Consider the following 12522-nt stretch of genomic DNA (forward strand, 5'->3'; position numbering starts at 1 on the left):
TTCTGCAGCATCCTACTCCAGCAATCATTTATATTTTTATAATGTGTCTATGTCTCCAAGCAGAAGATAAATTGCTGATTATGACAACAATAAATTGTATTTCACTGTAGTGTGCAGAGAGAGCTGGAAGCCAATATTGGGAGACTTGGAGATAAGAGTGATTGATATCAGAGATGATATTTAGGAGGTCCGGCGTTATCCCCCATATACAATGAGCTGGGGAGAGAGGAGGGAGGTGGGGAGAGGCGGCGCTGCTACATGCCGGAGCTGCACCTGCTCCATATAAGTAGCGGCGGAGCCCAAGTGCAGACCCTGTGAGAACGGTGCGATGGAGGCTGCCCGGCAGGAGGAGCAGTGCTCTGTGCAGCCTGACACTGCCCGGGTGCCGGTAACCGCATGTACAGATGGAGCACTGAGCTACTAGGTAAACGCATCGCTGATCTCTCCCTCACTCTGCTCACCCCACAATACCTTCCATTACTCGCCCAGTATTCTTCTTCATACATTTCCTGATTTTCTTCCATAATGTGAATGTGCTCCTTCTGGTTGTGTTTATTGTGTGTCTGGCAGCTTTACATCGTATACTTTATTAAATAGCTGAGTGCAGTGCACCCTGTTACTTTTCTACCTACCTACCTTTCTTTCTTTCTTTCTTTCTTTCTTTCTTTCCTCAACTTTCTTCCCCTTTTCTTTCCTCTGCGTCCCTCTACTCTCTTCTCAATCCTTTACTTTTTACTTTGCTACTTTCTCTGAATTTACTCTCCAGTACTTTTCTTCTGTTTTCCTCCACTCTCCTTTCTTCTATTCTGCCCTCCTTTATTTTATTTGCATTTGCTGGGCTTTATCTTCGTCCCTCTCTCTTTTTTTTCTTTGCTTTTCCCCTTTTCTCCTCTTTTCCTCTCCAGTACTTTATTTGCATCTCATGTCCTCTACTTCTGTTTCATCTCTTCTTTTTGTCCTCTCCTCGTCTGTCTCCTACTGTCCTCTTCTCTCTTCTCTTGACCTCTCCTCTTCTGTACTTCATCTCCCATCCTAGTTTTTCCTGTCTTGTCCTCTCCCATCATTTTGTTCTCTACACTTGTCCTCTCCTCTCCTATCATTTCTTTTCTACTCTTGTCCTCTTCTCTGCTATCGTTTCCTCCCTTCCCTTCTCTTGTCCTCTCCTCTCACATTATTTCCTCTCTTCTCTTCTCCTCTCCTCCTGTCCTCTCCGCACCAATTCATTCTTCTCTTCTCCTCCCTCTGCTCTGCTTTCTTGTCCTCTTCTCTCCGGTCTTCTCCTCTCCTGTCTTCTCATCTTCTGTCCGTTCCCAACTGTCTTCTCCTGTCCTGTCTTCCCCTCTCCTGTCCTCTCCTCTCCGGTCTTCTCCTCTCCTGTCCTCTCCTGTCTTCCCCTCTCCTTTCTTGTCCTCTTCTCTCCTGTCTTCTCCTCTCCTGTCCTCTCCTGGCTTTCCCTCTCCTTTCTTGTCCTCTTCTCTCCTGTCTTCTCCTCTACTGTCTACCTTTCTTGTTCTCTCTTCTCCTGTCCTCCCCTCACCCGGCCCTCTCCTTTCTTGTCCTCTTCTCTCCTTTCTTGTCCTCGCCTCTCCGGTCTTCTCCTCTCCTGTCCTCTCCTCTAACATCCTCTCCTGTCTTCCCCTCTCCTTTCTTGTTCTCTTCACTCCTTTCTTCTCCTCTGCTGTCCTCTCCTGTCCTCCCCTCTCCCGTCCTCTCCTTTCTTGTCATCTCCTCTCCTGTCCTCCCCTCTCTTGTCCTCTCCTCTCCGGTCTTCTCTCCTGTCCTCTCCAGTCCTCTCTTCCCTTCTCCTTTCTTGTCCTCTTCTCTCCTGTCTTCTCCTCTCCTGTCCTCTCCTGTTCTCCCCTCTCCTGTCCTCTCCTCTCCTTTCTTATCCCCTCCTGTCCTCTCCTCTCCTGTCTTCTCATCTCTTCTCCTCTCCTCTACTCTCTTCTCCTCCCTTCTCCTGTTCTCTCTTCTCTTGTTCTCTCATCTGGTATCCTCTCCTCTCTTTTCTTGTCCTCTCTTCTATTGTTCTCTCCTTTCCTCTCCCATTCCATCTTCTTCTCTCCCTTTTCTCTTTTTCTCTGCTTTCCCAGTCATTCTGTATGCAGTGTGTAGAGCACACCTGAGAAACCCCCTTTGCTATGTGTCCATGTTATGCCTCCAATTCCTGTAACTGGAACTGTGTCTTCCTTTGCCCACATCCATCTCTCACTGATTGTTGCAGTTGAAGTCTTATCAGAAATCCGGTCGCTCTTCTTTTCCGACATCTATTGTCCAAACAGCACTTGTGATCTAATAAAGCAATGCCATAGGAAGCCATCCCTGTTCTGTACTATCAAAGAGTTGGCAGCTACCCTACATATACATTACTACCTCACAATGCTAAGAGACTGCAGCCTGAGCTAAAAATCCTGTGATGTGAGCTGACTCTACTGTGAACACAGGGGACTGGAACCCTCTAACATATGTGTACTGCACTCTGCTATACATTGCTGTAAATATATATATATATATATATATATATATATATATATATATATATTTGTGTGTAGGCATGTTTCAGGTATTTTGCATACATTTAATTAACACATTAAAGATCTTTGCTGAACCTTTCTCTAAATTCTGGCATTGTAAATGCAAATAAAAAAAGAAACAAAAACCCAAACCAAAACAAGCACAAAAACAAACACACAAAAAACACTTAAAACGAGAACCTTAATACAGAAGAAAAACATTATTTATTTATTTATTATAACATTATATTTATTTATACAATATTGTATAAAAAATGTAAATACATATTGTGCTTGTAAAAATATTACAAATATGGCTTTATGTGTTATTTTAAAAAATATAATTATTCTTACACATACAGTATGTCTATCTATCTATCTATCTATCTATCTATCTATCTATCTATCTATCTATCTATCTATCTATCCACAAGATTACATCAGCAGACGTTTGGATCGTTTACATTGCATAAAATCTATCGATTTCCATCCCAAGATACCAGTCTATCTCTCGATCTATATCTATTCTATATATTTATGTAATGTACAGTACATGATACACATATGCTGTGTAGAAGATCCCTCAGGCTCTATACACAATAACATTGTTGCCCTCTCAGTTTAACACAGCCGGCTCCTCTGTGTATTGCCTCTTCTAATAGATTCATGATCCAGGTCACTTGTAGAAAATGTCAGTGCTATTTACACAAGCATGCTGCTATAACTAATATTCAGCTCTTTGCTACTCTCCATCTCTCCCCTTGCTCCTTCTACTTGTACACACAGCCAGCTGTATTTTATGTAAAATTACAATTTAACGATTATCAATGGTTAGCAAAAAAACAAACAAAAAATAACCAAACAAAAAAACAGCAAAAAACAAAAACTTAAATCTAGAGTTTTATTTATTTATAATTTTTAAAATATATTTACACCATTCTAAGACAATTTGTGATTCCCTTCTCTGAGAAACGATGGTATATTACAAGACCAATGTTGACCTATTTGTGCAGTGAGATGTAAGCATCATATTTCTAAAGGGGGGTTCTAGCTTGTCACGTCGAGTTAAACACACCACCAAAGCACACATTCCTCCAGCCTCTGCCCCCCTTACCCCCCGGCACTCATGCCAGTCCTCTATCAGCAAATGTCATTTACAAACGTGCAAGCACTAGCAGAAATAACTATTTGCCGACTCAACCTTATGTAAAGGGCTGTAGACATTGGAAAAGGGTATTAAGGCTGTTTTAAATTAAAGAGGGTGGTCTTGTTTTTGCCAAAAAAGCAGATATATATAGATATAGTTATAGAAAATAATTACAACGAAAGAGGGAGAACAATTACATTTCTATTAATAATAGATCATATAAAATAATTATAATAAAACAATAATAAATATAAAGAAAAAATATATATATATAGAGAGAGAGATGGATAATATAGAAAGAGAGGAATGGAAAATACAGAATCAGAAGGATGGATAATATGGAGAGAGCAAACAAAATAAATAGAGAGAAAAGAGATAAAGAAAGAGACAGTATAGAGAGAGACAGACAAGACAGATGAAAAGAGAGAGCGAAAGCAGAAGAGAGAGAAATTACAAATCTGGTAATAACAGATAATATAAAATAATAACATTATATTATATATGTAAGATCAAATAAATAGTATATAAATTGTATGCAAGCACAATATAATGCAATAAAATATCGAACAATAAAAAGAAAGAAAATAATTATCCACACAAGCACACAAGAAACGCAAATATTTATGTATAAAAATGTATATATATATATATATATATATATATATATATATATATATATATATATATAAAATATATATATGTACAGCTTTTAATTCAAATACCGAATGGATGTATTAATACAGAATTTAATTTAGTTGAATTCAGTGTGCTGTATTTTTTTTTTCGATTTCTTCAGCCAGCCAATCGTATAATGCATTCCTTCAGAGAAGAGCAATCTACAGAATTTTAAGGCAGTGCAATAGGATCCTTCTTTAGCCTTTCTCCAGCTATGGTGGCAGTGACGTCACGGCCCTGGAGTAGGCAGTGTGGGTTGGTGTCAGTCCTCTGCATGATTACTATTGGCAGGGGATACCCAATAATTAAGTCTTTGAGCAAAATTACAAGTGATTTCTTAGCGAATGGAAATAAATTGTTTGGTGATTTCCATTGAAACTTCAGCAGGTTAGCTGAATCTGCTCCCTGCGTCCGATGACTGTTTTTTTTTTGGCTGAGATAGATGACTCTGAACAACGATATATGTAGGGGGTAGGCACAGATATGAAGAATGTGAATTAAGGGCTCTAAAGAAGGGGGAGAGGGGGCAATAAGCATGGGTTAGGTCTTCTTGATACCAGATTATTTTATGGTTGATGGTAACAGATAAGGTGTTTTGAAGGGCTATCAAGTAATAGACTGCATAATCAATAGTACATAATAACCTTGGGTGAAGGGGCATGGTGTTGTGGGTATAAGAGTTGTATGTGGCACATTGATGGCGCAGTTTTGCAATCCAGTGGAAGTAGGATCCCTGGCATGTATAGAAATGAGGTCTGGGGTTTACTGGAAGGTTGGGTCTTTCTACTGCATGGGGTGATAGAATGGAGGTTGAACGTGTTGGAAGGATGGGTTTGGGCACTGCAATTGGTGACAAGAAGGGTGGGGGTGAAGTTATAGACCCTCCTCCAGATATGCAGCAGTCATGCAGACACCCTCAATCCCCACCACCCTCCCCCAAAGAGAAAAAAAACTCCCAATCTCCACTTGCTGGATGAATGTTCTAGCTGTAGATAGACTGTCAGTGCTCAGCACAAAGCTAACACTCTGTATTTCCCCCTCCCTCCCTGTGTCACCCACCCTCCATAGGATTTGCACTGGGCTGCTCTTCCACTAAAAGAAGGACAAGGGAAGGGGCACTAAGAAGATCAACCGATTACAGACCCCCTTTGCCCTGTTACTGGATCACTCTACACAAAGAAAGGAGGTGGTGGTCATCATGGCGGTATGTAGGAGCTTCTAATTACCTTTGCAGAAGGTGTCATGCTGAAGGAGGCTCGGGGGTGGAGAAGAGCCAGTCTAAACAAGTGGAGGTAACAGTCTTCATCCAGCTGCACATCCTAGAGGAAGTCTACCTGATTCTTGTGGGGAGATAGGATCTTGAAGAGCCAACATGGCTACCTTGATCAGGAGCAAACTGTCCAATGTGGCCACCTCGGTATCCAACAAGTCCCAGGCCAAGGTTAGCGGGATGTTTGCCAGGATGGGCTTCCAGGCGGCCACTGATGAAGAGGCTCTTGGCTTTGCTCACTGCGATGACCTGGACATGGAGCACAGGCAAGGTCTTCAGATGGACATCCTGAAGACCGAGGTCCCTACAGGCGATGTCCCTGCAGAGGGGGACATCCACTACCAAAGAGATGGCACTGGACCCCCTCCATCTGACTCTAAAGATGATGGTATGTGCTCAGAACTCTCTACAGCTGGAAAGCCTAAAATAACAGCCTGGGAGGCCGGATGGAATGTCACCAACGCCATCCAGGTAAGACCTTCAAGTCTTCTTCTCTATCTATAGTTCTCAAGTCACCAGCGATAATCCTCATTGTTCTTGTAATGGTCACTCATCACAATCTCCATTGCCCTTCCATAGTGAGATGTCACAGTCTGTTGAGGACATTTGCCAAGGTCAACATTTGTTGTCCCTTGGGAATCCTATAGCTCTTACCAAAGCACAGTGTGGACCTGCTTTCCTTATAAAACAATCTACCCCAGGGCAATTTACAAGACGTAGTAAATATGTCAGTCCTCTAGGTGGGCATTAACCCTTAAAGGTCCTTCAAGAGCTTTGGTAGCTTCTGAATGTTGGCATCCCTCTTGCAGCTGCAATGCTCCCTATAACAGGGTGTGGAAATATGGAATTTTGAAATCTGGGAATAAATATATATATATATATATATATATATATATATATAATTTTATGGCACGAATATGATAAATATACAAAAACATATTTTAATGGGGATATGGAACAGAGAGGGCTAGGTAGTAGACCATATATATATATACATATATATATATATATATATAAATTATTTTTTTAACTAGAGAAAGACATTTTCGAAAATCATTTTCACATAAATAAAACAATAAGACCATCATACAAATTCAAAATAATTGAAACTGTGCTGTTATTATCCACAAAGAAATAGGAAATGATTTGCAACTGTGAAAACGAACGAATAAATAGCGAAAAGAAAGGAAAATCCGTTGAGTTTATTATGACATGTATGTGTTTCTATTGGATGGTGTTTTATTTGGTATTCGGTGTACAAAGTCAACACTGTTGTCCTTGGGAAGGATTTAGTAGCTGCGTATACAGAAGTAGATAGACCCCCCCCCCAATATATGCATTTAGAAAAAAACGAACTTTAAGAAATGAGTTTTATTTTAACGAATTAGGAAGCAAAAAGATGTTCTGTCTTACTTTACTATCATACATTTATAATGTATCCATCCATTCATCTGTCTTCTATATTTCTCTCTCTAGCCATGCTTTTATCTGTCTTTACCCTTTTAAATTCTTGTATTTATATATTATGTATTGAAAGAATCTTTGGTAATGAACTGTTGCAACAACCATTTCAATTAACGGGTAATAAACCAAGAAGGGACACAAATGCTCAACAAAAAAAATGTCGGTACGATTTTATTAGAATTGTGCTAGTTTTTATACTGCAAGGCTCACATTTTTTTGAAGCAAAACAAATAAAATTTTATGCAATCAGATAAATATGATTTAGTTATGATGCCTATTGATTAGGCGCACAATTACTATGCATTACCCTCGCAGCTTCTTATTTAAAGTAAATCCTTCATAGAGAAGGAAGATGGGCACAGATAAAAGATGGCAGCCCAGTTCTGCGTGCCTGTACAAACTGATTATCAGTGCCATTTCTGCTGTGGAGATGAGCGCCGCTGAGTGGAATGATCAGGAATTGCAGGTTGCAAAAGAGGAGGCCCTGCAGCACTGAGATGGGACCAAAAGGCCAGCTGCCATTTTTAGCCCTGTAGATCTGACTGGAGAATAAATTATCTTTATTTCTATCTATGTTTGCAAGGAGAAAAGCTTTCGGGGAGTGTACCCTTCTTCAGGTCCAAGCAGTACTGCTTTGACCTGAGGAAGGGGACACTCCTCGAAAGCTTGACCTCAAAATTGTTTGTTAGTGCAAATAAAAAAAGTATCGCGGACAGTACTCAATTGTTTCTGCTGCAAATGTACTAATACGGCTACAATCACCTCAAGGAGAAAAAAAATATTACAAGGACAAAAACAATTTTCCAACAGTCAAAATGTATATTTTTCTGATCTGCCTGTGCTACAATGCAGTTGGGCTACTATTGGTTTCTACACTTTGCTCATTATAGATACTCAATAAGGCTGTATGTATATCTGTCCTAACTAAACACTGAGTTTAAAAAGTGAACAGGGTTAATGATAAAGAACATGATTTGTTTGATGCATCCCTTCCAGTACTCCATTAGCCTGAAAAAACTAAATTTGCAGCAATGGTCCTAAAATTGTGCAGCTGAAATTATTCTTATAATTTCATAAATTTTAAGGGCAGAAGTCCTTTATGGTACACTGTGACTGTATACCAGTTATAGAAATGTTTTTATTCAGCCTCAAGAACATTTTATGGGGTAATCAGAGTCCATGTATGGGCTTCTTTAGTACAACAGTGGAAAAAGCAGTTGAGATATGCAAAGTGCACTAACCCACAGCAATCTGTCAAACATAGTCTCATAGTACCATATGTGAATCCTAATTCTATAGTTCATTTGTACTCTATTGCTACAGCTTACATTTGGGGCTTGTTCATGCCACATCTATAATGCATAGGGGGAAATTTACCAAATCTGGTAGCCAATCAGCTTCTAACTTCACCTTGTTCAATTAAGATTTGACAATAAAACCTGGAAGCTGATTGGTTTCTATGCTGAGCTGCACCAGATTTTGCACCATGCAGTTCTAGTAACCAACCCACTTAGTATTGCACTGTATATGTGTGATGAGGTGTGTCAACATTCATTGTAATTTGCACTCCAATGCATATACATGGTGCACTGCAATGCAATGCAGATACAAATGAATGAATGGGATAGCTAAGGAAATAACCTCAAGGCATGAAAAAATGAAAATGCGTATGTTAAGGTGCTCAGTGTTGTGGCATGAATGGGCCCTTACTACTGAACAAGCTTGATGTTCATGCTTAGGGAATAGGGCAACATGAGACAATTATTTAATGCCGTTTTTATGTTTTACCTTGAGCATCCAAGTTTTTTGTTTTTGCTAAATAATTGACTATGCCATTACCTATATAAGAAATTATTGGTGTTTTTTTTTTTTTTTTTTTTTTAAATCAGGTCTAATCTAGTTTAGCCATGCTTTATACATTTGGCTATTGAACAGAATTCCTGAAAATCTAGATGTAACCAATGAGGATGCAGTTTATTTATATGAGAATGTGATTATATTATTTTATCTCTAGTCCTTTTATGTCACAGATGGGACACTGCAAAGCACTGACTTTTTTGTAGACATTTACCATACTAAAAAATTCCTAGCTATGTTCATCAAATATTGTATACCACAGCTGCTGGGTATTATGTAGCTTTATTGCTAATATGTATTACTATACTTAAAGGAAACTAAGTCAGATGTAATGCCACTTCCTCATCAGATGTTTGGGCTTTTTACAGTAGACCATAGCTGATCTATAGAAGGAAACCACAGTACCACCTGCTTGGAGTTTGCATGTTCTCCCTGTGCCTGCGTGGGTTTCCTCTGGGTATTCCGGTTTCCTCCCACACTCCAAAGACATGCTGGTAGGTTAATTGGATCCTGTCTAAATTGACCCTGGTATGTGTATGTATGAATGTGAGTTAGGGACTTTAGATTGTGCGCCCCTTGAGGGTTAGGGACTGATGTGAATGTACAATACATATGTAAAGCACTGCATAAATTTATGGCGCTATATAAGTACCTGTAATTAATAAATAAATAAATTATGCATACATACATATACACAAAATGCATGTACTGTATATAGCACCAAGGATTTTTGCAAGAACCCCAAATCATCTACATCAGTGCCTTCCATTAAAGGAACTTGCATTCTGATGTCCCTACCACAAGCATGAATTCAAAAGCCTACACACAGTAGGAACAATCTGGGTAGAAGCCAATTTAATTAACAGTATGGTTTGGGGCTGGAAACTAGAATACCCTGTGGAAACGCATGCAAACATACGGAGGGCATAGTGTCCATGCAGAAAGATATATAACCCCCATTGTGCTGCCCCCACAATTTAGAGATGATAAACGTGGCAATTTATAGCAAGCAAATTTAAAAAAAAAAGCATTTTTTTTTTAGTTAAACATATCTTACCTCTCCTCACTGCGGAAAACTGGAAGAGGAAGGAACAATGTAATATGAGAATATGTCGGCTGCTGATTTGCATCCTATTTTCATTACCAGAAAAAACTTGATAAAGAAACAGTGACCTGGTTAATATAAGCCGCTTGTATCCTCCGATTAGCACTAGTGCATCTATCCAAGGCTGCATTTTGAAGAACTTGTAGAGCAGATAAACAAATTCATTTTCAGGAATTTTTGTTGTTAAAATCCAATTAAACTTTCAATTTTAATCAGGTAAATGCATTCCAAGACTCCTGGCACAGGCCCGACACACCCCCTTGTAGAGTTAGAGCTAGAGCCCAGCCCAGCTTATGCTCCCTGCAGAAAGACCACTGCTTCCACACAGAGAGCCAGGGTTCTTCTCTATCGCATGCTGGCAGGGCCAGCCTTCTCTGCTCAGGTTGTGGCTGCTTAATAAACAAGATTTTTGTCAATATTCCCATTACACACGTTCCTGGATCAGGCTCAAAAGTAACGGGTGCTGCAGCAACATCCTGCTGGAAAGTGGAACCATCATAGATCAACATTCATGCTCCCTGCAGAAAGACCACTGCTTCCAAACAGAGAGCCAGGGTCCTTCTCTATAGCATGCTGGCAGGGTCAGCCTTCTCTGCTCAGGCTGTGGCTGCTTAATAAACAAGATTTTTGTCAATATTCCCATCACACACGTTCTTGGATCAGGCTCAAAAGCAACATTTGCTGCAGCAACATCCAGCTGGAAAGTGGAACCATCATAGATCAACATTCATGCTCCCTGAAGAAAGACCACTGCTTCCACACAGAGAGCCAGGGTTCTTCTCTATCGCATGCTGGCAGGGCCAGCCTTCTCTGCGCAGGCTGTGGCTGCTTAATAAACAAGATTTTTGTCAATATTCCCATCACACATGTTCCTGGATCAGGCTCAAAAGTAATAGGTGCTGCAGCAACATCTAGCTGGAAAGTGGAACCATCATAGATCAACATTCATGCTCCCTGAAGAAAGACCACTACTTCCACACAGAGAGCCAGGGTCCTTCTCTATAGCATGTTCTCAGGGCCAGCCTTCTCTGCTCAGGCTGTGGCTGCTTAATAAACAAGATTTTTGTTAATATTCCTATCACACATGTTCCTGGATCAGGCTCAAAAGTAATGGGTGCTGCAGCAACATCCAGCTGGAAAGTGGAACCATCATAGATCAACATTCATGCTCCCTGAAGAAAGACCACTACTTCCACACAGAGAGCAAGGGTCCTTCTCTATAGCATGCTGGCAGGGTCAGCCTTCTCTGCTCAGACTGTGGCTGCTTAATAAACAAGATTTTTGTCAAAATTCCCATTACACACGTTCTTGGATCAGGCTCAAAAGCAACGTTTGCTGCAACAACATCTAGCTGGAAAGTGGAACCATCATAGATCAACATTCATGCTCCCTGAAGAAAGAACACTACTTCCACACAGAGAACCAAGGTCCTTCTCTATAGCATGCTGGCAGGGTCAGCCTTCTCTGCTCAGGCTGTGGCTGCTTAATAAACAAGATTTTTGTCAATATTTACATTACACACATTCCTGGATCAGGCTCAAAAGTAACAGGTGCTGCAGCAACATCCAGCTGGAAAGTGGTACCATAATAGATTAACATTCATATTTGCCAGCACCCCATGGATCACCAATGTTGTCCAAAAGGCTACACACAGGAAGTTTTCTTTTCGTTCAACCCAGTGGGCTGAACGACAAAAAACGTACAGATTGCCGTACTAACATGTCAAATGTTAATGCGGCGATCTCCCTGCTGAGCTTTTATGTTCTGACAGAGGAACTGCCCCCACCAGGACACACTGATCAGTGCTCGCAGTCATTGGCTGTCAGTGCTGATCGGATGCCGGTCAGATGCTGGTTTTCCAGCATACCCGTTCAACAGAAACTGGTCATGATAATAGCTTCTGTCGGACAATGGGCTGTACACTTGGGCCAAAAGTTGGTCAGTTTCTACCGAATAGAGCATGTTTTGCTGATATTCAGCCTGTGTGTACCCAGCTTAACACTGACCCTGAACAGGGTAATATTCTAGCAATTTCAACCAGCATTCCATTTAAACAAATGATTGAAAATGATTGAACGGGTCAGATGAAATCTAACACAATGTTTATATATTGATGTATATTTAAATTTACATCTGAATAGGAAAAGGGGGAATGCTGCAGTGTGCTGTTAATGTGTTACTTAACCCAGGACCCTGCATTCTCTATATCTGGTCTTCCACAGTACACACAACATGGAAATGCAATTCTTTTAAGAAATATAAACTGCTAAATACCTTTTCTCTTCAGCAGTATATAGCAATCTTGTGACTTCTATCAGTGTCCAGCTAAGCACTGGTTAAAGCTTGTAAGAGGAGTTTTCTTTCTGCTCTGACTGTCCTATGAGGCTGCAGGACTCCTAACCCTGCTGATTGGCCCTGTGCTGATCACATGCGCCCACCCATAGAAAAAAAATATACACCAAACTGAACATGTGCAGATTGACTCCTAGAA

The 12522-nt window shown here is 40.4% G+C and overlaps 1 protein-coding gene across 1 annotated transcript in view; it reads left to right on the forward strand.

Moving 5' to 3' along the window:
* The first annotated feature begins 290 nt into the window (after positions 1–290).
* The window catches only part of SLC32A1 (solute carrier family 32 member 1), a 42613-nt gene continuing 30381 nt past the window's right edge, over positions 291–12522 (forward strand). Inside the window, exons 1-2 of the mRNA XM_089673310.1 lie at positions 291–424; positions 5404–6076. Coding sequence (XP_089529436.1) covers positions 5708–6076 — 369 coding nt within the window. The 5' untranslated portion in view covers positions 291–424; positions 5404–5707. The remainder of the gene's footprint in view (positions 425–5403; positions 6077–12522) is intronic.

The sequence above is a fragment of the Staurois parvus genome, unplaced genomic scaffold (assembly GCF_062004578.1).
Source record: "Staurois parvus isolate SC_StPar_1 unplaced genomic scaffold, SC_StPar_1.0 ptg000137l, whole genome shotgun sequence".
NCBI lineage: Eukaryota > Metazoa > Chordata > Amphibia > Anura > Ranidae > Staurois > Staurois parvus.